At 45.6% G+C, this 27,823-nt stretch overlaps 1 protein-coding gene across 1 annotated transcript; it reads right to left on the bottom strand.

Moving 5' to 3' along the window:
- Window positions 1–3,039: 3,039 nt before the first annotated feature.
- Window positions 3,040–27,823, bottom strand: LOC146191799 (putative peptidyl-tRNA hydrolase 2). The gene is made up of 6 exons (XM_084602299.1): window positions 27,734–27,823; window positions 27,235–27,388; window positions 23,649–23,738; window positions 21,259–21,461; window positions 19,803–19,917; window positions 3,040–4,119 (listed from the first exon to the last, which is right to left on the bottom strand). Exons 2-6 carry the CDS (start codon window positions 27,370–27,372, stop codon window positions 4,033–4,035), a joined length of 633 nt encoding a protein of 210 aa, XP_084458425.1. The 5' UTR covers window positions 27,373–27,388; window positions 27,734–27,823; the 3' UTR covers window positions 3,040–4,032.

Genomic DNA, 27,823 nt, shown 5'->3' on the forward strand with positions numbered 1-27,823 from the left:
AAAGCTCGTTCACGGAGTGCCGTGCTGCAGTATGCAAACGGGAAGGTGCATCAGAACTCTTAAGCAAGTGTGAGTCAGCTAGCAGGTGAGTCTTCATTTTCGTAAACATTAAAGTTGAATTAGGTAACATGGCTAGTACTACATCTGCTGCAGATAAATGTGCCCTGCATGGAAAAATATGGAAACCACTTTCTTAAACTGCAACACTTACCAAAGCAATCGGTTCTTAACAGCACAGAACCCACGACCGATAGAAAAGAAGCACCTCCTACAATTTACATGATGTTTTCTTCCATTTGACTACCTAATGCTAGTCCATTGTCAAGACGCCGTTAAATGCACAGGTCCACACATACACCAAGAGGCAAGGTGTGATATATTTACGGCAAAGAAATCTCTGCTCGCATGACAACTATTCGCAAGGGAAGAAATCTGAAGCTGGACTGGATAACAAGCATTCATGCCTGATAACGGGACCTTCCCCAAGGTGCTTTTTGTAAACAAACTTGTCTTGGAGTAGAAAAAGAGAATTGAGAAATACTGAAGCACTAAAATACTACAACCCTCACAATTTGCAGTACACACAATCATTCTGCTGTACATATCGGTAGCTATAACCCATCCTTCAAGGTATACTTTACAGCTACAATCCTGCAACAATGGTCAAATTACCGTATTTACTCGAATGTAATGCAAGTTTTTTTTCAAGATTTCCAGTTCTCAAAGTCTACCGTTGCGTTATAATCGAATAGAGTACAACCTCGACGTAACGAACTTCAATTTAACGAAATCCCCGATGTAACGAAGTAGTTGAGTTTCTGTAACTTCGGGCGCATAGAACACAATGTATTTTTAGCCCCCCTATAACGAAGTAAATTTCGCCGAACTTTCAATGTAATGAAATTTAGTTGAAGGCTCAACGCCTGAACAAAAGTGTACCATTAACCCGAGCGGTTGATACCAGCGCCCATCAAAGTGCACGTAGCCTGAAAACAAGCGCAGCGCGGCCAAGGTAGGTCGACCATGGCGCGGCGGCGCAGCACAGCCGAGCGCGCTTAAAAATGTGACGATGATGATGATGATGAGACGTGGCATACGCTGCGCCATCTGATGTACTAGTGAGGGGGAGACGCAAACATGAAAGTTTCCTAAGAGGGAAGGCCGTTCGCACGAGAGGCATGTTAGGCCAACGGGCCTTGTGGACCTATAACCGCTACGAAGTCACAAGGGCACTCTGGAAGATGATGGCAGTCCCGGGCCTGACCTACGCCAAAGCCGTGCTCTGTCTCTCAGCGGGAACGAGAGAATTTTTGGAGAGGCGCCGGAAGGAGGCTGGCCGAATGGCACTCAAGCTACCCAAACACGTCCCATCGAAACCATTCAGGCGACATAGATTGGTCGCCATTCACAGTCCGGGAAGCAGTGGCGAAGGCAGCTTTTGAGAACCGCCTGTTCAGTCTCTGAGTCAAATGTGGCCCGTCAAACACTCATTCACACCATTTTTGCCAGCCGAACAACGAGATGAACGCGCCGAACACGAACCCTTCGTCAAAGGTACCTGCTCCCGACGGTATCGTTGGTTACAAAAGCGTCAGAGCTAGACTGTAGAGCAGAGCAGAAGATCCGGATTCAGGTACAGCTGGTCGAGACGGAGGAATGGAAGAACACTTCCGAGGAAAAAGTGTCTTTGGACCTGTATCGGGCGGAGGACACCATCCGAAAGGAGCTGTGGTGTGATAACTCGCGCAGTAGTGGTTTGCTGGCAGAGGCACACTCGGGAGCGTTACATACACGCAGGTGGACAGCGAGATTCACGGCTGGCCTCACGACTCTGTGCGCCCTCTGCGGGGTGGCAGAGGAGTCAACAGACCACGTGGTACTCGAATGTCCAGCTATCTCTCCGCCTGCCCATACGATGTCACTACCTATACAACTCGGCTTTAGGCTTGTAAGAGAAGAGGCAGCCTCGGCGGATGAGATCGAGGCTACAAAGAGACGATTGGAGTTTTGGTGGTGAGCAGTAGGGAGCAACATCCTTGCGACGTGGTCGTAACTACAGTGATTTTTTGTGTTCTTTTCTTTACTTTTTGACCACGCCTTTAGCTTTTTGAAGTTAAACCGGCGACCCGATATAAAGTTTGGGCCACCATCACTATCAATCATCCAAATCTCAATCAATCCAAAGTCAAAACGCACTTTTTGCTCGTAGGCTGAGGATCATGTCACCTTTATTTCGCGCTTATGGAGTCTTTTGCAGTGGATTAACGCAGTTACTTCTGTTATTGCATTTCGCACAATGGCAACGCGCCGTGAACGGTAGGCTTGCTTCAAAGTAACAGCTATTCTGATAGCAGAAGAAGCCGGCAATTCGGCGGCTAGACGTTAACTAATCTACCATTAGTGGGCGGCGGATGCAGCGGGAGGCGATTTTTAAATGTGAGCCTGACCGCAAAGGCTTCCAACGATGAATGAGCGTTTCTTATGAAACTGAAAGGGCTATAATGTCTATTAAAGGTATTTTTCATGCATTTATCTCGCGCTAAATTTGTGGTTTTATTTTTTCCCATTGGGTAATATGCAAAGTAACCCCTCGCGTTACATTCAAGTAAATATACGGTACTTTCTCCCATATCAGGGTACTTTTTTTTTCTTGACAGAGCTCGAAGCAATGGTGTCATTGGTGCAGAGAGCTTAAAAAATCATGGTCAAAAGAACAAGTAAGTGCCATCAACAAATGCTTTTCATCACTTTCTCACAAGAAACATTCATTTAACGTGAAACGTCAATTATCGAGCCGGCAACAGTCATTCCAACATATACAGCTCTAATTATGAGACTGCAAATTGGGTGCAAAAAAAAAAAGAAAAGTATGGCATTCTGTATGACAGTGATTCTACTGGTTTAGTTTAACATATGGCGAAAGGAGACTTGCACCAAGCTACCCTTTTCTTTATAGTAACGACTGCTTCTCATTTCAAAGAATACATTTACAATTTCCGGAGCCCTCCCCTATGATGCCTCTCACAGCCTGAGTCACCATGAACAAAAACCAAACCTTTACATGCTCAAACAACAAAAAAACATTTATTTCAATTTATAGCACAGAGCATGATAGAGCATAGGTGTAATGTTTCATTCCCTCCTGCTTGCAATGCTGTATGTTACAAAACGGACTGCCAACTATACAGCAATCTTGCATGCTTCTAGCACAAAGCAACCGTTACTGTACAGGCACCCTAATGTCACCAGTCGCAAAGTGGTCCTGAAATGTGACTAGAAAAGGCGTGCATAAAGAAGCAAGTCCTGTCAGATTTTGAAGTAAGAGTGAGCAGTGCTTGAAAATGCTATTCAGCAAATAGCTACGAGTTTGAGAAGCTTTAGCTGCATTACCCAAGCTTTGCAGTTTCCACCGGAGCACACACTCCCTCACAACAGTCGGCTCCTGCGCTTGAAAATGAACGACGAAACCACTTCCGCTGCCGGGCCCAGATTTCAGTGCTGTTTAAAGCACCGGGAGAAAAGCGTTTTTATAAATTACTGCGCACAGCTATGGGCCTTCAAGATCGCAAAATGCTAACACCTCTGATGGAATGCTACTTTGTTAACAACAGCCACATACGACGCATACGTAAGAAAATACGAGTGCATCACTAAGCCTCTCCTCTCTCTTTTATAACCACCGGTGTGCACTGCTACCTACAGTGCTTCGCTTTTCCTTGTGTATTCAGAAGCACCGACTGAAGCCTTTGCTGCTTTGATAACACTTCACAATGAGGATATGCTGCGAGCTTATACCTCTTCAAATAACGCTTCAACTACACTTGAAAGACAGCCTCGGCTTGTCACGAGCAAAAATAAAAATGTAAGTCGATATAAATAAATAAAAACAGAGATGGGAGAGCAGAAGCTGCAGTTCTTTTGGCTTCAGAGACAGGGGGAGGCCAGTGGGCTGGAAAATGCAGAAACGTTGGCTTATCACAAGGCTTCTTTGCTTTCTGGCCACCCCAACTATGGTCGAGAGTGCGGAATGCCTCAGAGTAGCCGCAGTCCTCCGGTGACCTGGTCAACCAGATCCATGCGTCCCATTATCCCCAGAACGGTCATCGATCCAGCAGGGACCTGATGAAGAGAGAAACGAAAAGGTCATCTGGAGGTCCACTGAATCCAGTACATGGTTATAGTACTAACACAACTGTCATCTACTACTGCATAAAGGGCAAAGGTACACAGTAACCTGCGGCAACACAGAAATGCAGCAGGACTTGCGCAGAAGCTGCCAGAGTGACACAGGAATAGTTCACTATGGTTCTACAACTGCAGACTTTTGCACACACTGGGCTTCCCAGCATATGTCACGAGTGATTCCCGTAATATTTAAACACAGCCATATACTATGTTTTTTTAAAAATAATGCTCTGTAAAAAGAAATCAAAAGGAAAAAGAAGGGAAACCCTAGTTTCTTGGCTGCAGGAGCGAGTTGCACCACCTCCTAGCTCGCACTAACCCAACAAATGCAGCTATGGTTTTCTACTGAACTGAAGAGCGCAAACAGAAGGCAATCCACGGAGAAGAAGAAAAGAACACAAGGACAGGCGCTAGGAGGTCTTCTGTCTTCTGTTTGCGCTCTTCCGTTCCGTAGAAAATCATAAACCAACTAGGGCCAACCGAAGTTTTATTGCAGCTATGGTTGTTCACCTAATCTGACAATTTGAGATGAAATCTTATTGTTCCTAATATTTATATCTTGAGAATTTAAACTTCACTAGTATTTTGAATTCCTAGATGATTCAATATGTACGACTTCATATCTTTACCTAAAGCAACACATAAATGCATAGAGCAGCCCATATTTTGGAAATAAACCAGTTATACCAGTGACAATTCAAACTATTTAACACTGGGCTAAGGCAGCTTTGGCACACGGCCAACCGACCAACAAACAGACAAGGCTGCACCGCCATTAAGTGACATAACACTGGTGACATTTAGTGACACCATAGTTTCATATTAGTTTCATGTATCATGCACATCTATCACTAGGCTTTTGCAGCAGCTTTTTCACTGTTTAGCCTGAACTGCCCATGTGTGCGGTAGCCAATGTATACGGACAGGATGAACACAGACAATTCAATGAATGCAGTGCATTTTAAGGCTTTGCAGTCAACAATACGGAAGCAAATATCCCTCAAAGAAAAGCTGTAAATTATTGAGCAAGTTGAAAAGGGGAAAAAGCAGTTGGACGTTACAGAGGCTTCTAGCCTGTTGAGACAGACCATCGACGTAAACACCAAAAGCAGGCGGTCGTGACAAAGCAGGGTGACTGGCAATTGAAGGCTGGCTAAACTGGTCCAAATCTCGGCACAGAATCATCTTTAAGTGCCTGTCTGAAGAGTCGGACAGCGCAGCCATCAGCATAGTGACGAACCGGAAAGACCATTTGCTGCGAGGTCTGCATGCGGACTACAACTGGGGTGTTTTCAATACTGATGAAAGCAGACTTTTCTACCGATACTGAAAAAGAGAGACGCTTTCTCTGTAAACTCATGCCACGGAGGGAAGCAATAAAAAAGGAGCACGTAAGCATTCTCTTCTGCTGTAACATGGATGGGAGCAAAAAAAAAGTAAAGTTTCTTGCCACAGGAAAGTACAAAAGGCATGCGCAGAGTGCACAATCCTGTAGACTGGGAGTCAATCAACAGTCCTCACACAACAAAGGATATCTTCAATGAGTGGCTGCTGAATATTGACAAGATGAGGAAAGAGAAAAGGAAAGTTGTATTTTCCTCCTGGCACAACTTCCAAAGCACAGCCAATAGACCAGAGGTTGTTGTTCACTCTCTAGAGGCAAGATACCATACTCGCTTTGCAAAGCACCCTTTTTATGACATGCAACAGAAAAAAAGGCTCTGCGATAGGCTTGAAATTGGCAGTACAGGTAATTTCAGCATTGTGGGAGCAACCTGATGCAGACATCACAAAGAACTATTTCCATAAAGCTGAATATAAAGCATCCCAGGCAGAGGGATCAGAACAGCTATGTCCAGCACTATGGGTGGCTGTCGAAGAAGCATTTGGCACACAAGACTTCACAGTGTACATAGACGGGGACGCTGAATTGGTCCGCACGGAACAGCTGATGGATTAAGATATTATTGCCCAAGTTAGAGAAGTGCCTGCCATCGACAAAGAGCAGGATGATGAAGGAGATGAAAGTGACACTGCCCCTCGAAATGTTACCGCTCCGAAGCACTCCAGCATATTGAAGGCCTGAAATAGGCCTTCGAGCTAACTGCTGTACCTGGATAAGTAAACCCCCTTGTGCTAACGGAGACATAAATTGTAGTGTCAAACGCTGTTACTTACTCAGTTCAGTCAAATTTGGTTAATTTACTTCAGAAGTGGTAGGTAATCAATAAAGTATATCTTCCCAGCCGGCACTGCTTGTAGTTTACTTTGTTTATAAGAAACCCAAGCGTGGTTATACAGTTGAATCCCGCCACAACGAATACCGCCACAACGAAATTTCTGCGACAACGAATAATTTTTTATTCCCCGCGAGTATCCTATAAGAATTGATGGCCTAAATTTCTCTGCACAACGAACCATTTTTGCAGAGCGTTTCCGCTTCAACGAAATTTTCGCGTTCAAAATCGAAACCGAAACTAGTTTTATTGGCGAGAAGTCCAAGTCAAATCCAAAGCCACATTAAGCATGAAATCACGTGATTGCAGTTCCGCCATTTTGGCTTTGTGTCGTGGTCGCGTTGTTCACTCGCTGCCTTTCTCTTCGACAACGACGAGTTTTCATCCGCAGGACACGATGGCAACGCAAGTGAAAAAACGCAAAACTCTTTCCCTTGAGCAAAAAGCTCAAATAATCGCCCAAGCAGAAAGCGGAAGGAAGAAAGCGGCAATTGCTGAAGACTTCGGAATTCCTGCAAGTTCGCTGTCAACGATTCTAGGCAATAAGGACAGCGTGAGAATGGCACTTGCTTCAGGCACATCCTCGAAGCACAAAAAGGTGACGCGGCCCCTCCATGAAGAGTTGGACAAAGCAGTGCATGCGTGGTTTGTGGAAGCACGAGCCAGCAACGTCCCCCTGTCCGGAAGCATCGTCCAGCAGAAAGCCTTGAACTATGCATGCCTACTTGGCATTGATGATTTTAAAGCCAGCATTGGCTGGCTAAACCGTTTCAAGGCCCGCCATAACATCGTTGGAAAAGTGTTGTGCGGCGAGTCAATGTCAGCAGACGTGGACGGAGCAGCTGCTTGGAAGGCGAGTAACATGGCCGGAATTTTAAGCAACTTCGCGCCTGCAGACATTTACAACGCCGACGAGACCGGGCTATTCTACGAGATGTTGCCGGCTAGGACGCTCGACTTCAAGGGGCAGCGCTGTCACGGCGGCAAACACAGCAAAAAACGCATCACAGTGCTGCTTTGCACAAACATGGATGGCTCGGACAAGCGTCCGCCGTTAGTCATAGGCAAAAGTGCCAAGCCGCGCTGTTTTAAGGGAACTCGTAGCCTACCTGTGCAGTACAAGGCGAACAAGTCATGGATGACCCGCGCTATTTTCACCGAGTGGATGATGGCATTCGACCGCGACATGAAGCGGCAGGGCCGTAAAGTTTGCTTGCTTTTGGACAATTGTTCAGCGCATCACTCCGACGAAGTCAAGCTCACTAACACGGAGCTGAGGTTTTTCCCTCCCAATTGCACGTCTGTCTTACAGCCTCTCGATCAGGGCGTGATTCTTAGCCTGAAGCGCGCTTACCGCGGGAGGTTAATTCAGCGGCTTCTTTTTAACACTGAAACCGGCCGAGACACGAAGGTGGACTTGTACGTGGCACTGCAGATTATGTCTGCTGCCTGGAGCACACTGGGGCGCTCAGTAATTGTGAACTGTTTCAGGCACGCCGGATTTGCCGAAGGTCGACCCGTACACTCTGCTGGCCTAACACCAGGCGTTACAGACGACGACGAAGAGGCGTCACCGGCTCCGGGGATCGCGGCCGCCTGGAAAACGTTGGGAGAAATAGGAACCGTGCCGCCTAATCTCGAGCTCGACGAATACATCGGCGCTGACGCTTGTGTTGTTGTTCACGAAGATGTGAGTGATGAGCAGATCATAAAAGCTGCCCGGAATGATAAGGACTCTTCCGATGAAGAAGACGACGACGTACAGGAAGCGCCGGCTGCGGCAACCGCCGTACAGGTGATGGACGCTTTTGATGTCATCAGGAATTTCGTTGCTGTCCGAGACGACGATGTTGCAATGGGTTTGCTGACCGAGTGCGAAAATCGCGTGACGGCGTTGCTCGCCGTGAAGCGTAAGCAAACCAAGCTTACAGATTTTTGGCATTAAACGCCTTTGCTGCTGCTTGGGCAATTCTTTCTGCGTTTCACGTCAAATTTTTGCGATAACGAAGTTCCGCGAGAACGAATTTTTTTTCGTGCACCGTGAATTTCGTTATAGCGGGATTCAACTGTACACCAAATTCTGTTGTAACAGCATGTAGGTTCTAAAATATGTGTGAATTGGGAGTCTTAAGCAAACTATTGTAAATATAACCAAAACATTACTTTCAAACAGAACCTACCTTTGTTATAAAAGTACAGGGTTGCCAAAAGCACGAATTGCTAAAGCACTTTATTTGCCTCACACAGCCTCATCATCACTCCCCGCCTTTCGTGGTATAATGCTCACAGCAGTCCATACAGTTCTACTCTTGATCCTAGTCTGTGTCGACACTGCAATCGCTGTCTCCAGTAACATACTATGCAGAACTCGTTGACGGAAGTGCCTACTGGCAGTGCGGTTGCTATACTGTAGCGCAAATAGAAAGCTTTCAGCTTAAACGCCCCATCGCAATGCGGCACCAAGAACACGGTAGACGGTGGAACAAAGCAAGTAACATGGACAGAATGCAGGAACAATGGTAACGAGAAGCAGAGACACCTCTCAAAATGATGACGACTACGAGCATCATGGAGGTAAAAAAAAAACATTGTGAGCATTACCGTATACACGCGTGTAATGGCCACACGCATGTAATGGCCGCACCCCGAACTTTAGAAAGAAAATTGGGAAAAAAAACTTTTAAAAAATTTCCAGAGTAAAAGCCGCACCATGAGTTTCAGGAAGTTGGGTAGTGCCGTCTACTGTGCGGTGCAAGAAATACGGAACATTTTGTGGTTACTGCCGCTAGGTGGGGCCCAAAAATCAAGTGAAAGCCAAAATGAAGCGTAAGGTTAGAAGTAGAATTGCCAATAAGAATTAAGAACAAAATATTTGAGGAAAAAAAAAAGTCGAGCATGGGGGCAGCGGCCACCACCTCCGTTACAAAGGGGGCGCTCCTAGCCGCAGCGATGCCCGCCCATTAAAAAGGGTGAGGCCAGCAAATCCAATCCAATCCAAGTCTGTTCGCTCCTCCGTTTTACAGCCATTTCCTCGATCGCCAGAAGCATATCACGTGCGATCTCGCCCTTTTAAGTGTGGATTTCGCCGTGCTTACAGTGAGTGGATGGCAACGGCCCTCCACCAGAAGACTCCAACCGGCCGACTGAAATGGGCATCGCTTGTGGCCGTTTGTCACTGGATACTTGAAGCGTGGGCCACGGTTTCGTTCGAGACTGTGGAAAAAAGTTTCAAGGTGACAGGGATATCAAACAGGCTGGACGGTACGGAGGGTGACCTCATCTGGGACAAGGACGAGCCTAAAGTCCCGATGAGTTCGGAGGAGGAGGAGGACGACGACGAGGAGTGATGTTTTGGACACGGGACGAGCCTGAAATACCGACGAGTTTAGCGGAGGAGGACAAGGAGTTTTTTGACGTACCGGGTACAACCGCAAATAATTTTTTTCGCTGTCTTTTTTCTCATGTAATCGCCGCACCCCCTGATTTTCACCCCAATCTCGGAAAAAAATGTGCTGCCATTACACGCGTGTATACGGTATGCGAGTAAATACGGTAAGCAGAATTTTTACGTTAGGAAGTGCCTCAGTGTTTTCAAGTGTCTCAGGAACTTTGCTGATGTGAAGTTCAACTGTTATATATTCAGAAAAAGGTGACAAAGGCGAAAAATTTCGAGGACAGGGTAGGCCATAACAGCACTAATGGCCCCAGTCTGCAGGATCCTATTGTGCTGCCAAGTCAGCTATGTGGCGGTTTCATATGTCACATAAACCACCTGTCAATCAGTGCGCAGTCATTTTACCTGCCAACACTACCTGCCAGAGCCACGCTCATGATTTTTGCGCTCACAACGCTGACTTGAACAATGCCAACTCCTAGATTTTTATGGTGAACAGAACCTTTAATGCTATCACATTAAGAATTACAGACTAATTACTTTACTGTATGCTGCTTACAAGGAATTTTATACAGCCTGCAGAATATAAGTAATGCAAGATTTCAATAAACAAAAAAGTAAGGCCAGTTTCTTGAAAGATAAAAACTAACAATAAACCATACTCACACCGTCAAACAGGTTACATAGAAATTAGTGAAATACAGTCAAACCCACTTATAACAATACCGGTTTTAACAATATATCGGATATAACAATGGGCCGCCGCTGCATGTCAGGTTTGCCATGTGTGCTATGGTAAAATAAACCCCTTATTGCAATGATGTCATACTATATAAATGGTTATAACAATCAAATATGGTCACTGAAAGTCAACAAAAATGCGGAAACGCGGCAACCATAAAAGCACGCACATATATGGAGACGGCCACAACGCTGATGTAACAATAATAAAAAAAAAATAAGAATAAAAAGAAAAAAAAAGGGGGGGGGGGGGGGGGGGTTATTGGGACAGATCGTGTTGAGCAAATGCATCGGTCGGGTACGCCGGGGAAGCTTGCATGTCGCGGAGACACGGGGAGGATGGAGCACTTCCTCACGCAGAGGAAGGTGTAAGGCGCTGCTAGGCACGGCCGTTCTTCTGAGGGAGAGCTTTGAGCGCTCCTCCTCGATACTGCCTGTGGCCTAGGCAACACCCGTCCTCTCTTGCCCCTGCACGATGGAGCAGTCCATTCTGAGGGTGCGCTGCACTAGCCTCCCCTATTTGCTTTGTCCAGTGTTGTATTCTTATGCATTGCAATCAAGGAAGTGAGGTAGCTAGGCACTTGAGTAGCGAACAATGGAACAATAGAAGTTCGCTAGATGAGCCCGTCTACATGTTTACACTGGCATTTTACCAAAGAGGGTGAGGCAAGCCTTATAGCTGCTTTTATACAGCTTATTAGATGGTGCAGTAAGCAACCACAGTTGCCCGGTGGCCATACAGGAACAAGCCAGATTTATCCGAACATGACATCCAAGCCCCTTCGTGGTTACACATGCTTTGTGGCAGGCGTGCCGCAGCGTTAGTGTAAATGTCTTTCTAGCGTGGTTATCCTAGTGTGCTATTATCGTTGCCATAATATTGCTGGCCCTGGATTTTCCATGAACAGCAATGGAGGATCCTCCTTCGGGATGCGCAACAAAACCGGCTTAGAAGAGGAAGCGAATGGCAATACCGCTAGAAGTTCCACGGAACAGTGTATGTGAGCACAAGGATGGCATAAAAGTGTGCACGGCCTGACGCAACCGATGGCATCGACAATCATCCGCAACGCGCTCAAGATTGAGAACGAAAGTGATGCCAGTGCTACCCATGTAATGGACGACAGCCATAAAAGGATTCCACACGAGGCCTACAAAGAAGTAGAACAGGCGCTCTACAGGTGGTTCTTGAACGCCCGTGCAGCAAACCTGCTGATTAGTGGCCCGATTTTAGCAGAGAAGGCAAAGCACTTCGCATAACTCCTGCGCAACACCGATTTCCAGCCTGGTGGTGGTTGGATTCAATGGTTCAAGGAGACATGGAATCGTCTACAAGGCAGTTGTGGGCGAGGCAGGATCGCTCAAAGTAGACGCTAGGCAGAAGTCGCTTGAGGAAACAATGCCCTGCATCTGAGAAGCATATGCGGACCGGGACTTGTACAGTGAAACCACGTTATAACAAATGGTTAAAAAATTAGAAGATAGTTCGCTCTATAGATAATTCGTAATATAAAATTTCGTAGAAAATACATGCAAGAGCAGCAAAATTCAATCAGAGAAGGCACAGCAACTCGGAGGGTGCCTACTTGGGTCACGTCCATTTATTTATGCGCAAAGAACTGCGTTATCGCAGCCTGCTTTTTTTGTGCTGATCGCGTTCTGTATCACACCCTGTTCCACAGTTTGCAAACACTCTACAGGGGCAAACCCACTGCTCTCAATAGCACTGCAGTGGCAGCGCAGTAAATCCAATGCAGCAAGCGCTTCTTGTGAAGTCGGAATGTTCTCATCGTCTGCAGGGTCAGCCTGAGCTTCGTCTGCAGGATGTTCAGAAACTTTCACAGCGATTTCAGTGTCCATCAGTACAGCTGTGGTCGTCGTGATGTCGTCGCCGCCTACAAAGTCCTCTACAGCCATTGTTGCAGGCATGTCACCAACAAAACGCGAAAAATTGTTCCAGGCTCATCGAGCTCGCGAAGCTCTGCTTCTGCTTCGTCGGGATCGTCCCCATCGTCACTTGAAGCACGGGCCTCTGCTGGAACAAAACCTGCATGCTGAAAGCAATTGGCAATCGTTTTGCCTTTCACGCTGTCCCATGCCGCTTTAATGCTCCCAGCAAGTCGATCTTCAAGTCCTGCTTCATAAGAAGCTTCACGAGAAGAGCGTCAATCAGTCTCCTCTTGTAAACTGTCTTGAAGGCCCTGATTTTATCTTGAGCTTGGTCTTTAACGTCAGCGTCGCTCTTTTTTTCAAGTTCACCGCCATCACAGTACTACGCACACCCGCACACCACACTCGACACGATGACCGACGCAGCCTCCGCCGAACGATACGACGGCCACGCCGCAACACCGCTGCTAACACTAAAGCCAAAAAACGCGAAAGACGCAAAAACCAAAAAGGCAAAAGCAACATTCGATCGCATTGCTGCTGAAGCGGCGCTGTCAGCGATTGTTAGATGCGAACAATTTCTTAAGGCCTCCGTGATCACCTCCGCGCACACAAACAGGGGCGCGGAGGTGCGCGGAGGTGATCTCGGAGGACATAGATTTCTTTGGCTGTCAACACCCAATGCCGTCGTGACATCTGTGGCGCTGCCAGCGCCTGCGAGGTAGTCTTGAACGTTTGCTGCACCGCACAACACACATGTAGTTCAACAAAGCCTGCCTTCTGCTATTAAAGTGAGGTAGTGTTTGGCGTCGTGAAGTTCGTAATATCCGTTTTATGCCCAACTGCGTTCGCTATGGGAAGTTAAAAATACATGTGTTTGACAAAAATATTTCGGAAGAGTTCGATTTATTCAATAATTCGTTATATGCATGTTCGTTATATCGAGGTTTGACTGTACAATGGGGACGAGACTGGGCTGTTTTTCCTGATGCTATCATCAGACGCACGCTGTCAAAGGCGGTCCCTGTAAGGCGACAAGCAAAGCAAATTGTGCGTGACCGTTTTCTTGTGTGCCAACATGGACGGCTGCGACAAATGCCCCTCCTTCATCATAAGGAAATCCCAGAATCCCTGCTGTTTACGAGGTGTCGCGAGGATCTTGGTTCGCTACCGTTATGCGAGAAAGCGTGGATGACGCGCTAACTTTTCCGCAAATGACTGGTTGAGATTGATCAGCGGATGCAGCGCGAAGGCAGGAAGATGGCATTGGTACTCGACAATTGCACTGTGCACCAAACAGCTCGGAAGCTTTCGCATGTGGAAGTGTTCTTCCTCTCACCTAACGCCACTGCAGGCTTGCAGCCTATGGATGCAGGCGTTGTTGCTTGCTGCAATGCACTGTATCGCAGACGTATTTTGAGCAGGCTCGCGCTGAACCTGAACATTTCTGTCCAAGGACGCCGACTGGCGCCAGACTTGAAGATCTCGCTCCTGATGACAGTGCAGTTCATTTTTGGAGCATGGACAGAAGGAAGCTCTTCCACCATCATGAACTGCTTTAGGAAGGCGGGCTCCGTTGGGGATGCCGGAGATGCAAAAGGTCGCGAAGCTCCTGCTGGCACAGCGATGACTGAACTGTGGTCCATAGTGAGCGGTAGTACTGGCGACGCGTCGGGACTTGAGGAATTTTTATATGTTGACGTCGTGACAGATGAATAGCTGACAGACGAGGCTATCATCGCAGCAGTCGCTGGCACGGAGGACGGCGACACTAGCGGCGACGACGAAGAACAGGAACCTGTGCCGGTTGCGTCTCACCAGGAGGCTTTAAGAATGATCAATTCCCTGCGGGACTTCGTTTTTGCTAAGAACCTTCCACTGCAATATGTTCAGCAGTTGGATGCCCTGCAGAAAGATGTCGGCCAGACTGCCGTGAAACAGACAACGCTTACCGATTACGGGCTTCTTCGAGCTACGAAATAAAAGTGCAAGCTACCTCGTGCTCATTAAATATGTAGTTTATACTGTTTTCTCTGATTTTCCGGCCTAACCCGGTTATAACAAAGATATTTCAGTGGCACTTCGATACTGTTACAAGTGGGTTTGACTGTATAACTATAGTCGACGACCGATTTTTCAGACATGCTTGATTATTCGGACTTTTTCCCGGCCCCAGGACATACCTTATAAAGTCAATGTATTATGCTGCTAAAATTTTTCAGACATTCCAAGCGTCAGCCGGGCCAACTGCCACACATTTTGAGCAGTGGCGCCGCCATCTTGCTTGTTTTCTTTTTCCTTCGATAGCCTCGAAACCGGTGCCGGCCTTGCGTGCCGCTCCTCAGCTAAACTGACACTGGATTGAAGCTATGTTATTTGCCTAGCAGCTTCCATTTCTGGGGCAACGTCGCTGCTCGCCGCCGGAGTGCTTTTTTTTTTTTTCTTTTAGCGTGATCGCTTTGACTACCTGTTCCTCAGTGTGTTCGCTGTGCGTTTCACGTGCGTTGCCGAGAGGAGCGAGTGGACCTAGCCGTGGTCGTGCTGATGCGAGAACTATGTTGTGTCGCTACTGTGGCTTGTATTTAATTGAATCAGCTTCAGTTCTTCAAAAAGCTGTTTCCGAATTTTATAAGGAGATTTTTTTGCGTGAAAACGGTAGCGAGAAGGCACTCAACGGAGTCGGTGTTGTGATCCAGTAGTTGGTGGTTGTGGTGTGCCTCGACAGTGGGAAAACCTACTCTGTCGATTTGTTTGGAGCACTTAGTATGCTTGCTGATGCGTGGAAATCTGTAGCACCCACAACGCTGTGCAATTGCTGCCGTCACGCGAAATTTGTGCTGAATGACGAGTCGGCTGCCTTGGACGAGGAGAGCGTGGTCGAGCAGCTGTCAGGCAATGAGCAGCTCATTCACGACCTTCGCACTGCTGGTGTCGAAATTCCATCGGCCGTCTCGTTTTCAAAGTTCATAGTTGTGGACCATGAATTGGAACTGTCCACTGGGCTCACAGATGCAGAAATTATTCGCCAAGTGCTTGTGGAGTCTGAGAGCGACGACGACAATGACTCACCTGCAGCAGCGCAGCCAACGCAAGCTGAGCTGATGCAAGCGAAATTCAGGCGGACCTGTTAGCACGGAAGCGGAGCGTGGTGTAGAAAAGCATTCATGACTTTTTCCGGCCTCAAAGTCAATAACAGGCAATAAATTGAGCTTTTTTGGTGCACATTTGTTTTTTCAGAATGCCCGATTTTTCGGAATTTTCGTGGTCCGTTGAGAGTCCGAAAAATCGGTCGTCGACTGTAGGTGCCACAAGTAGCTTTCTTAGACGATCAAAAGGTGATTAGTTGAATCAAACCATCAGCAGTCACGCAGTTAATGCATGACGAAGACATCAAAGAAGCATAGTTTTGTTAGACATCAAAGAAGCATAGGTAAATGAGCTGGGAAGTATGTGTAGTGGCTACAAGTTATGACGGAGCTCTTTCCCTTACTTCCAAAAGGGAAGTGACAGCATGGCAGTAAAGAAAGATCCTACGCAAGGTGGTATGATTTCCTGGTCATTATTCCCTGCATTTTAACAGCAGGTATTCATAGGGCTGGATTGGGGACAACAAGTATGCTAATGTATACCATCTGACCAGCCTCCTAGTACCTACTGATGATGGCCTGCTTAGCAACTCACGTAGAATTTCTACAGTATGGTTCAGGACCTACATATGCAAAATATAAATTATTTTATTAAAAATGATTAAATTAAATTATTAAATTATCATGACAAAGAGCTAATTACCAACAATCTGGGAATGAAACAGCCATTCACGATGGGTAATGAGATACTAAAAGCGGCACAAAGGTAAATCAACATAGGCCAAGTAGTGACTGCATGTCTCGATAGCGAGAAAGAAATATCCAAGAGAATAAAAATGAAGCAGGCAATCTAAAGTTAAGGGCAGGAGAATACTAATATTCATCAAGAGGGATTTACATTTTGGCGAATCTGGTGGTAAAACCATCTCAAGAAAACGCCATTTTATTGTCATTTTATTTTTAAAGATTAACAAAAATTTTCCTCACCTTCCAAAGCTCTGCACAAGCTGCGATTTCATTTCTTGAGTTCATGAAAAGGATGCCATCATGGTTCGATGCCCTTTTCTATAACTGACTCATTAAAAAAAGAAAAGACTTGACCAAAAGAAAGAAATGTACTGTCTATGGAAGATGATCCAGGTGTTCAGTTTCACCTTGTTATAGTGAGGTTCTACTGTATTAACGATTGAAAAATAGTGACATTTTTATTTCTACCTAATACAGCTGCCATTGTTGGGCATCATGCCTAAGCACTGCTAAGTAGGAGATTGCCTAAACCATTGAACCGGAAGTAGGGTAAAAAAGGTGGCCAACCTGGCTTACGCAAGTGATTCAGCATGCTTTTCCACAACTCCGGAAAGTGTTATTGGTTATGACGTGAATAAGTCAGCGTTACTGTGCACCCTTAAACATTTCAACCTCAACACCAAGAGGCGAGTCTTCGGGCTCCTATCAATACCAGTTGTATGTGGCAGTAGGCGCAGCCATGATATTACGGAGCATGCTTGAGCATTTCAAAACTTCTCCCACGTTCCGCAGAGAAGATATCACGGTGGCTTTACAAACGAGGAAGTAGCTTACACTTTTCACATATTTGCAGGCAAAAAGAGGTAATCAATCAGTTCAAATTTAATTTGACTTCTTCCCGCCAATACTGTTGACATCTCTCTGCAGGGCGTCCAACTGATGCACAAAGCTGAGTGAAAGATTTTTAGCCCAAATGATGTCCCGCAGGAACTTGATCATTTTTAGGAATTTGGAATGTGGTTTGGCTGGCATGGTCGCAGTGTTCGTGAGTTTTTTTCTGCTCGGGGGTCGCACTCAGTGACCAAATGTAATTAGTATAACCAATAATCTACCGTTACAGCATTGTTATATGCGGGTTATTTTACCATAGAATCCATGGTAAAGTTGACGGCGCTACGGTTGTCCATCGTTATATCCAATCTATTGTTCAAAGCGGTATTGTAAAACCTCGCTACAAGAGACACTCAAGGGACCCGAAAAACATGTCTCTTGTAAGCAAGGTCTCTTGTAGCTAAAAATTCTAAAAGTACTGTGTTGATCAGTTTACTGCACATCAGCATATACAGTCGAACCTGGATATATCGAACTCGAAGGGGATCGCGAAATAGTTCGAAAAATTCTAAAAGTACTGTGTTGATCAGTTTACTGCACATCAGCATATACAGTCGAACCTGGATATATCGAACTCGAAGGGGATCGCGAAATAGTTCGATATATCGATAATTCGATATACGAAAATCGGCTTGTGATGGCACTTACGATGCAAAAAAACGATAGCGTATTTGTTGCGTAATCAACCCACTCGCATAATGAACCCACCCTCCACTTTCGCACCTGAGAATTTGAAGAAAAAAAATGCGTTAAGGCCAGCTCGCTCACATGCAAGCGACTGAGCGATCTCAGTGACGAGCGGCAGCGACAGAGCGAAAATTTTCAAACTTGTTGGAACTGCGTCCCTCTCGCCGCTCGAGCCACCGCGGCAGCTCAAAACTGTTTCTGTGTCGCCGCGGCGGCAGAAATCGCGAGCATTTTCGCTTGCATGTCGATGGCACGCGTCAGTCTGCTTCGGTCCTCTCATCCACAGCTCATTGGCAGCGTGCCAAGATGCTGCGCAGCGATAACGTCAGGGCGCGTTTATCTTTTGATCGCTCCTGCGGTGAGAGGAGCGAACTTGGCAGAGTGCCCGTGATGGCTTGATTGCACAAGCCTGGTTCGATTTATCACGCCGCACTTGGGGCGGGCGTCATGATCGCAGCAGCTGACCGCGTGCTTTCGTTGATTCATACATGCAAGGATAAACGATAAAAAAAAATAAAAATAAATAAACATCCCCGCAAAAAAAAAAAAAAAAAAATACCTGCCGCTTCTTAACATCCGCAGCCGCCATATCTTTCGCTACGCCGCGCGTACAGCACAACGATAAGAAAGAATGACTCTCGCAAAAAAAAAAAAAAAACAAACAAACAGAGCTGCCGCTTTTTAACATCCGCAGGCGCCATAGCCACGTCAACCGCCGCACGAAGAGGGTTCGCAACACACGCTGGAGAAAGCGTCCGACGTCTGCTGAAAACTGGCTGAACTGGCTTGGCGCGTGCGTTGCGCGTGCTGAAGGAGAGAGATAGCTCGGCAAAAGAATGGGCACACCCACGCACATGGCTTGCAAATGTCATGTGTTGGCGCGCGGGAAACAACTGCAGATGCGCGCGCCTTTGGGGAATGGGCGCGGCGCTGCAAGGACCAGTCGTCGCCTCTCATTCCTTCCGCGCGTGGCTTGAAAACGTCACGCGGCAAACGGCCAAGGGTGATGCAATCGTCTTTGGGGAAGGCACACTTTCCAGTGTGTGGTGCGGAGTTCGATATATCGAACGACTGGTGAAATTGAGTTCGATATATGACGCGGCTTTCCTATACCTTTACATGGGATTTTCAAGGGGATATTTCGTGAGTTCGATATAACCAAAATTCGATATATCCGGGTTTGATATAACCGGGTTCGACTATAAATGCATTCACATGCATTAACAGGGAATTGTTCAGGAAAGCTTAAAGAAGTTATTCATACTAGTATGTATTTTTGTGAGTGCAGAGTGTATTCCTACCCAAATTCTGGAGGTAAAGCACTTCCCTTTGCAAGCCTTCCTATTGCTCTAATACCTTTGAGGCACTCTTACATGCTCGTCACCCTCAGATGATCCACAAAGAGAAAGACAACAGGAGTCTGCTTTCACCTTGTGATCAAATTTTAACAGTGAGGAGTTAAAAATGCTGAATGTCATTCATACATTTTGATTTGCTTCGTAGGTAACAGTAATGCGATGCCGTTCTGACTTTCCAATCATGGCGACACACTCCTCAGTTCCTGACATACACAACAAAAAGAACACTGATATGGAACAGAATTTAACTAAGGAAATCTGAAGTGCATCATGTACGAGTTGGTACGTTCCAGATGCATTGCATGAGCACACGTGGGTTGTGTCTCTTCTAAATAGTGAATTTACTCCACGAACCTGAAAAAGTTGTCCTTAGTAACCGAGTGTCTCTTGTAACCATGTCTCTTGTATGCAATGTTGTTAACATGGCAGACATAGGAAAACCAATCAAACCATTTTCAAATGTCTCTTATAACCGAGTGTCTCTTCTAACAGTGTCTCTTGTAACGAGATTTAACGTATAAGTGGATGTGACTGTATTGTGGTCTGGACTGCACACACTGAATTCCAGATGACAAAGCCACAATACCTGTGTTCTTCCAGCATCCTGGACAAGGTACGTGCCTAGGCCTAACTCTACTGCCTTCTTTTCCAATTCACACAGGTGCTGGGTCGATAAGGCTCGCAAAGCGATCTTGGTTTCTCTGAAAGCAACAAACCGAACACAGACTGTTAGTGCCACTTTAGGAAGTCCTATCCTAGGAGGGTAGGCCATAATTTTGGCTGACATGAGGTCGCTAATGCTTTTGCACTGAAAGCCTGCCAGAGGCATGGTCCTGATTTTTCAAGCCTGCAACGCTTTGAACGGTCGATGCTGATGGAAAATTTTTTGTCAACATGGGAGTACTTGTGATTCTGCTTTAAAGTATATTAATGTAGAACAAGGAATGAGGACACAATGTGTACTTAGAGTTGGGGAGAAGTTCATGAGGCTGCGGAAATAACAACCATGACAGGCTAGCATAAATTTTTAGGGACAGCACACCGATCAAAGCGCAAGAGACCTTAAGATAAGGGGACTCTAGGATAGGTAGGTAAAGACAAACAATTTTGCTAGTCAACTGAAAACACAAGGTTGAGGAGATAAAAGGGAAAACCCCTATGTCCACTGCTATGCCACAAGAAGGCACATCGAAGTTTACCAAGGACACAATGGCCCCACTTAGGTTCGATTTGTTCAAAAGGTGTCACCCGAGGTTCAAGATCCTTCTTCTTTTGCCAAGGCCATGGAGAAGGCGGTGAGAGGAAGGAGATAGGCGAGGCATGGGAAAGCGACGCAAAGGAAAGAGGCTCATGTGTCATTCTTTTTATTTTTGCTTCAGAACTTTTGTGGCATCACCAATTTTTGCCGCACATGCCTCAGCAGTGTTCCTTTCAGCACGAGAAGCAAAAAGTATCTGCCTACTTGGCCAAAATGCGCATTCTGTAAGTGTGACTTTTGGCGCAGCTAAAAGCAATTGCAGACAGTTCAATACGTTCAGCGCAGCACGAGCCAGCTGTCAGCAGCAGGCCAATCGCCATCTGTCTCGAACACTACTCATCATACTGTGTATACTGAGCAAACATCAATGGCTATGACGCCAGCTAAGGACTCTTTAGAACTATGACCAATTCCATGTAATCTACATTCCTGTGTCAGCTAGTATAAAAGCACAAAATGTGCTGAATCTGACAAAGATGTTGCATAAGCTTCAGTAGTACGTAGTGCATAAGTGTGTCTATGCCTACTATCATGTTGTAAAGCAACTTTGAAGATGAAGGGCAGGGGTTGCATGCACGGGCTTGGAGTACACAAGCTACACCCTGTCAACAACAATGAAGGTCACAAGTCTACATCTTTGACAAGTACAAATAAGAATATGATGGCTCAAGCTGCGAAACTATTTGAAAAGGCGATTAGGTGCCTTGTCCAGCCGAGGAATCTTGGCATAAGAATCAAACAGTGCATGCACTTTTCAAAATCAAGAGCAAAAAACGCAGCCTACCCATACTCTTCCCAGAGCAGCAGCATGTTGCCGTGCTTGGCTTCGTCTTGCAACAGAAGCCGGTACAAGCCAATAGCGGCATGCGCCACCTGAGCTGCAATTTTGCCCGTGCCCATCTCCAGCTCCGAGTTCACGGCAAACACCATCTTGTATGTCTCCGGAGCATCGTCGTCTTCCGTGTCACTCTCGTCTAAGGGATCCAGCTGAAGAGAGAAATCAAAGTAATCAAAAGTCTTATTGATATGGGGCAATGCTCTTGCCAATTATAAAAAGACATGAATTACCGTATTTAGACGATTGTAAGTCGACCTCATTTTTAAAATTCAAAAATCCGAAGTGGGGGGTCGACTTAAAATCGAAAGCAAAGCATGGCACTGTTAATAAGATCAAGACAGAAACCATATCAGGGAGGCTACTGCAAATTTGTTTGCACTACGGCTTTAAGTGCAATGTTCCGTTACTGTGCATGCTTCTTGAGAAGGATTTCCTTTTTTCCTTTCTAACTTTTACTGCGCAGCACAAACTGCACCAGCAGAAGTGTCGATAGTTTACGGAAGAGCCACTATTCGAATCGCGGCGACGCTCGCTTTGTGCATGTCAGTCGCGTCGGGTCACGTGACACGGCGGCACTCCCAGGGAGTGTCGCTGGTTGATGGAAGAGCTGACACTGATCATTCGTTGAGTTCATGCGTTCGCACTTTTGAATTAATAACTGACCGCACGCTTCGTCATGAGCTCTCCCGTTCAAAAAGCATTCAGCGCTTGTTCCGCGCAGTGTTAAAGGAGGCAGCTATCATTTATGCCAAAGAAACAACTGCGCTGTGGGCCGCAAGTTCCAAGCTTGTAAACGGGTTATGCAGGAGTGGCAGCGAGTCAAAATTTTCAACTGTGACGCCAAGTGAAGAGGCTTCCGAGGGACACGGTATGCTATCCAGAGCTGGAGGCCAAGCTTGCAGCGTATATCACCGAAACACGTGATTTGAAGTGGAGTACAGCCAGGCAATAAATTTTTGTCGCCAAAAGCATCAACAGGTATGTTTTTTGTTTTTCATTTTTCGGGACATGCGATTTCGAGGGATCGACTTACAATCGAGCCAACTTACTTAGAATTGTGTTGTGTTGTGGTTTTTGGCGCATAAGCAACTAAGGCTATCATGCGCCATGAACAGGGTGGTTTCTTTTACACGCCCCATGCTTACCCTCATGGCTCTAAGCCCTATGTGAAGTTGGCTTCTCCTCAAGGCCGGTGAGCCTGGTGGCAAAGACAATAAAAAAAAAAAAAAATGTGTGATGTTGCTCGCTCTTCCCCCCCCCCCCCCCCCTTTTTTTTTTTCAAAAATAAAAATTTGTCTTGCGATCCTAGGTAGCACATGTGCAGCTCTGTTGTTTCGTGGGAAGCTGCGGCCAGATGCACTTTACTATAACCTATATTTATCAAAACTCTTTACTATAAAGGGGAAAAAATGTACAGTCATCTATGGGAGTTGGACTGGGACTTCAGTTTTACTTCACCATATCCGAGTTTACTATAGTGGGGTCCTACTCTTAACATTTTATTCTACAAGGCATGCTACAGCAATATGAAAAAGATAGCCCAACCTGAATCTATAAACATTGCAACAAAAACACTGAAACAAATGACATACCAGCACAATAAACAACACAAAATAAAGGATATATACAACAAACATTATGCCACATGTGGATGCCACTGTAGCGCCCATGCGGCAGAATGTGGAGAAGAAAATAAAGTGGAACGGCACGTGCCCGGGGTGCAAACCAAGCATGTGCAGTTCGGTCCTGGAAACCCGATACGTTTCACACCTACTTCTGGTGCTCCGCTGTAAACCCGTGGCCGACAGTGATGACTCCGAAGTTAGAGATTACTGACCCCGTCAACCTGCCGCCTTCAGGCGACCTTCCACCTGATACTACCTCGCGCCCACGGGACGTCACGGCCATTCAGCTTCGCCTGTGATTGTTCTGCCGCAAGAACATTCAAGTGTGGTTCACCCAGTGGAAGCCATCTTCCATCTTCACCATGCCCTGAGAGATCAGAACCTCCTTTCAAACCTGTTTTCCGAGGTAGCTGATGAGGTCGCAGACGTCATCTCTGGACCAGTGTGTGATGTCCCATACCAGCACCTCAAGCAGAGCATTCTGGACCGCACCACGGCACCCGAAAGCACGCACCAATGCCAAATAAAACAGCCAGGGCTTCTATGCTTGATATAGGCACCCACACAATTTCATCACCTTGCAACCACCAAGTCCACGTCACCAAATGAACCAGATGTTCATGTTTCATCTTTGCCCAGCCTAAAAAGAGCAGGTCTTCACAAAGGCCCATGGATAAACTCTCTCCCATAGCAGTAGTAAATTCCACTCACGTCAAGTGGAGCATCAATGTCTTCATCATTGTTTTCGAAAATCCAAGCTGCCGCAAAGTCAGGGCCTTGGTTTCCGGTGTAGTAGAGGGCCTGCAAGCAGTGGTTATGAACGGACGTTTACCACGGCAGATCATGCAAGATTCTCATGAAATGAAGACACTGTTTTACACCCCAGTCTTCAAGCACAGCAGAATGGGTAAAACATTGACTTAGCCTCTCATCAAACTTGCTTAGCCATGAGAGTAAAGTCTGTTCTCAGTAAAATATTAGAGCTTATTAGCTCCTATTTAAGCACTCCACTATTTTAGGGACATTCACATTTCTTGGTGGCATCATTTTTTAGAAAAATGATATAAGGCTGTGAGGCTAGGACCATTAAGATTCTGAGCAGCCCCCTAGTGTAAAGGAGTATAGACACCTAACTTCTGGCTGCATGTTTTCTTCTTTGTTATGAAGCATAAAGTATTATTTTATACGAATCACCATGAGCTGTCTGTATACGAATGCTAAATAATTTCTAATTGAATTCTTTTCCTAACTGTTTTGCTTTTGGTTTCAACACACAAATGATGGCTGTGACATAAAAGATGTCATGTGACGATTGCAAAAACTGCGGTATAATCGCTTCTTTGCCATTTAATTCACCGCAATGTAAAAGCCAGCCTTCTTCGAGAACAGGAATCACAACAAATGAAGAAGCAGCGATTATATTGCTGTTATTTTCATCCCTCACTTGACCTGAACTCCGCTTTCGACGGCGAAACCATTGCTCAGCTTTTGAAAGAAACTGGAGAGAAAATAAAATTCAGTTTTAAATTATTTAGCGTTAGTAGGCAGATACTCTGTGGCGATCTAGGTACAGTAATGTTTTACATGGTGTTAACAAAAAAAAATGCAACTGAAATTTGGTGTCTATGCCGATTTAAGACTGGAAAAATAAGAGAAGGGCAAAGAGGACCACTTTAGGTTAACAATACAAACGGTATACAAAACACTACAATGTGAGGACCCGTCCATCCATCAGTACCATCAAAGTGGAATGCAAACAGTTCCTGTAAACCAGCATGCACACGCTCTTGCATTTCTACATTCACATATGTTTTCAAACATGCGGGTAATCACGAATGCATGCTAAGCAAGTAGTTGGCAACAATATGCAAAGGAGACCGAGTTGACATTTTGGTCTGTCCCCCTTTCATATTCAACCCTGAAATTACTTCATGAATACAATGGTTTGGCTTATGGGTTTTAATGTCCCAAAGTGACTCGGGCTATGAGAGGTGTCGTAGTGGAGGGCTCCGGAATAATTCAACCACTTGAGGTTCTTTAATGTGCACCGACATCGAACAGCACACAGATGCCTCTCTATTTTGCCCCCATCGAAAAGCAGCCACCGCGGCCGAGACTCGATGCCGCATCCTTGGACACAGTAGTCGAGTGCCCTAACCACTGCCCCACCATGGCAGGGCTCATCAATACCAAGCACTAACAGTAAGTTAAAGTAATAACAGAATAGGTACGCTGAAGTTGAGGTTCGTGATTAATCATACAAAGCCTGATCTTATAGGTATTGCTGAAAAACTAGCATGCAAAAATAGAAAAGCGGCTGAGATGTAGGCAATATACAAGGACGTTTCGAAGCTACTGTGTTCTACACACTGTAGTAGGCTAACTGTTCCTCAATGCAAACTATGCAAGTGTTAAGAGGGTCGCACTATCATGATTTTGCAACTTATTTTTCACTCAGAACATCATGTTTCACTGTTTTCGACCAAACAATTTAGCCTTGTTATAACTATATTTTTTTCACTACTAGCAAAAAGTGAAATGACTGAAATCGGAAAGAGACAAGTGTTGCACACCTGAACCCAGCTGATATGAACCACGCTGCTAAGAAATTTGTGATAATACAAAGCTGCGAAATTATCTGGATGGAGACCGTTATGTAAAAAGTGCAGGATTTCAATGTTGTAAACACTCTCTCACACCACTACAAATAAGAACCTGGCAACCGTGACTACCAACTCAAGTACTACAAGTAGACCACACACTAATGGCTCTCTGACTCCAAATACGCAGTACGCACATTGCCAACATTGCCCTGTACTCGGAGATGGCTGTGAATTACGACCACTCGGCCGTAAATAAATCCGCTCAGCTGTAAACAGACCAGTATGAAAGCATTTGGTGTGCTTTAGAATGTAGATTTTGTTCATTCTAATGAGCTGAAACTTAGCATATCAAATTTCCAGCGAGCCCGTGACACTCAAGTCAGAGATTTTACTGTACAAAACAGATTCAGTCTGTGCTGCCATTCTAAAAGAAAAAAAAAATGCAACTTCAAGACTTCCCCATGAACTATATTTTTTTTATACATTTTCATGGAACTGAAAACCATATCCAACAATATTTTCCTCAAATTTTCCAGTCTAAAGGATCTGACAGCAACCCGTAGCAATGGCCCAACAAGGCTAAGAAAGACGTGAACAGTTTGCATCACAGGACCTCCAAGTGCAGACAGCTCACAGCCAGCAAAGGGCCCACTAAAAATGACATCTATATTGACAAGGCTGGTGAAACCAGAAAAGAGGGCCAGAAAAAAAGCTGGGGGGGGGGGGGGAGCAGGAAAGGGAATGCGGCTACATAGAAGTGAGACCCATGGCTCCTACTGGCATGCACCTCATTTATTAATGATGTATGGTGTTAAAGTGATATTTATTTAAAAAGCTACTTGTGTGGCCATAAGCGATAACGGAGTATGCTGCTCTCACTTTAGGTTTGCATGAAACAAGCAAACACAAACTGCCTATCCTAACATCATCACTGCATCTACATATTTTTGCCTGAAGTGGTGTTTCTTAAAAATGGCTAACACTGTATAGCCGAGGTTTCAAATGAACTGCACACTTCAGATACCTAGTCTTGTTTCCCACAGACATGAAAAGTGGGCAGCTCATGCTATTTCCTTTTTCGTTAATGAATAAACTGCTTAATCTTGCCGTAAATCATACAGAATATGATTCAATACGCCTCTGCATACATCTCTGCTTCTCTGAACAGGAAGTATTGCAAAACAATTGATTACACAATGTACACCACAGTCTGTCAAATATAATGGCTAAAAGCAGCCATGAACAGAGAGAAAGCGGAAAGACTCGCTTTTCATAGAAATGTCAGGGTTGGGACCAGTGGGTAATCTACAATTTAGAGTCCCCACTCACTGTTTAAACAAAGTTTAACTGTGTGCCGCATGCTGATGTTATGTAGACTGTCTAAACTATTCATTTCGCTTGCATACAGCGAAAAATCAGACGCAGCAGCTGCTTGTTTACATTGCGCAATGATAATATCTAAGAAAAATAAGAAAAAAAAAAAAAAACAGGTCGTGCAAGCTCGTAGAGCAGTGTTTATGCACATATGATCGGCCTGGCAGTTTTAGGTGCCAGAGTGCAACATAGCGAGACAATGCCAACTACATTAATTAGTCACCGCATATATCCAATTATTAATTGACCCCCCTTTAATCTGATAAAGGACAATAAAGAAAACATACACGACCATACTTTCAGACTTGGAATCAGCTCACCTTTATCGCAGCGTTACGACTAATTCCCATCCCCAGCAGGATTTTCAGGTGATGCTGGTTAGGAGTCCACTTTGCAGGCTGCGACTTTGGCGACATCGGGTTCTCCTCACCGTCCCCCGCTTGCCTCTCGTCCGCCATGGCAGCAGAGGTTACTCTATAAGGCACAAAACGATATAAAGCACGCGCAAACCAAACACAAAACATGAAAACATGGAATAAATTAAAAAGCGAGTGTTCTAATCAGAACAAATTGACTGTCACGAGATAATCATCAGGTGGTCCAAGAAAACAGCCTGCCTCTTCCAGCGATGGATAAAAAGCATCGCGGCTAATAGATTGGGCATGAAACATGAAGTGGCGCACTGGCGCACTTTCTAATTGACGTATGATACTTTAAACCGTTAACCGTCAGCAACTGCACGCCTCAGGCTACGCATGTCAATTTACGGCTCACCAAACGATCACAGGCGTGCTGGAACAGTGCCCTGCGTGCACTTACGTTAGGACGCTCGCTCAAAGGCGAGAAGGAAAAGACGTGAAGATATAGGGCACGCAAGCAGCACAACCGAGTTTCTTGCTCAGCTAAAGT

This window comes from Amblyomma maculatum, chromosome 4 (genome assembly GCF_055883805.1).
Source record: "Amblyomma maculatum isolate TAMU_Amacu chromosome 4, ASM5588380v1, whole genome shotgun sequence".
Classification (NCBI taxonomy): Eukaryota; Metazoa; Arthropoda; class Arachnida; order Ixodida; family Ixodidae; genus Amblyomma; species Amblyomma maculatum.

Coding starts and splice junctions, on each gene's coding strand:
- LOC146191799 (XM_084602299.1), bottom strand. CDS start 27,372: ATGGCGGACGAGAGGCAAGCGGGGGACGGTGAGGAGAACCCGATGTCG. Junction 21,462..23,648: donor ACATTGATGCTCCACTTGAC/GTGAGTGGAATT, acceptor TTCTCTCTTCAG/CTGGATCCCTTAGACGAGAG. Junction 19,918..21,258: donor CTGCTCTGGGAAGAGTATGG/GTAGGCTGCGTT, acceptor TGTTGCTTTCAG/AGAAACCAAGATCGCTTTGC.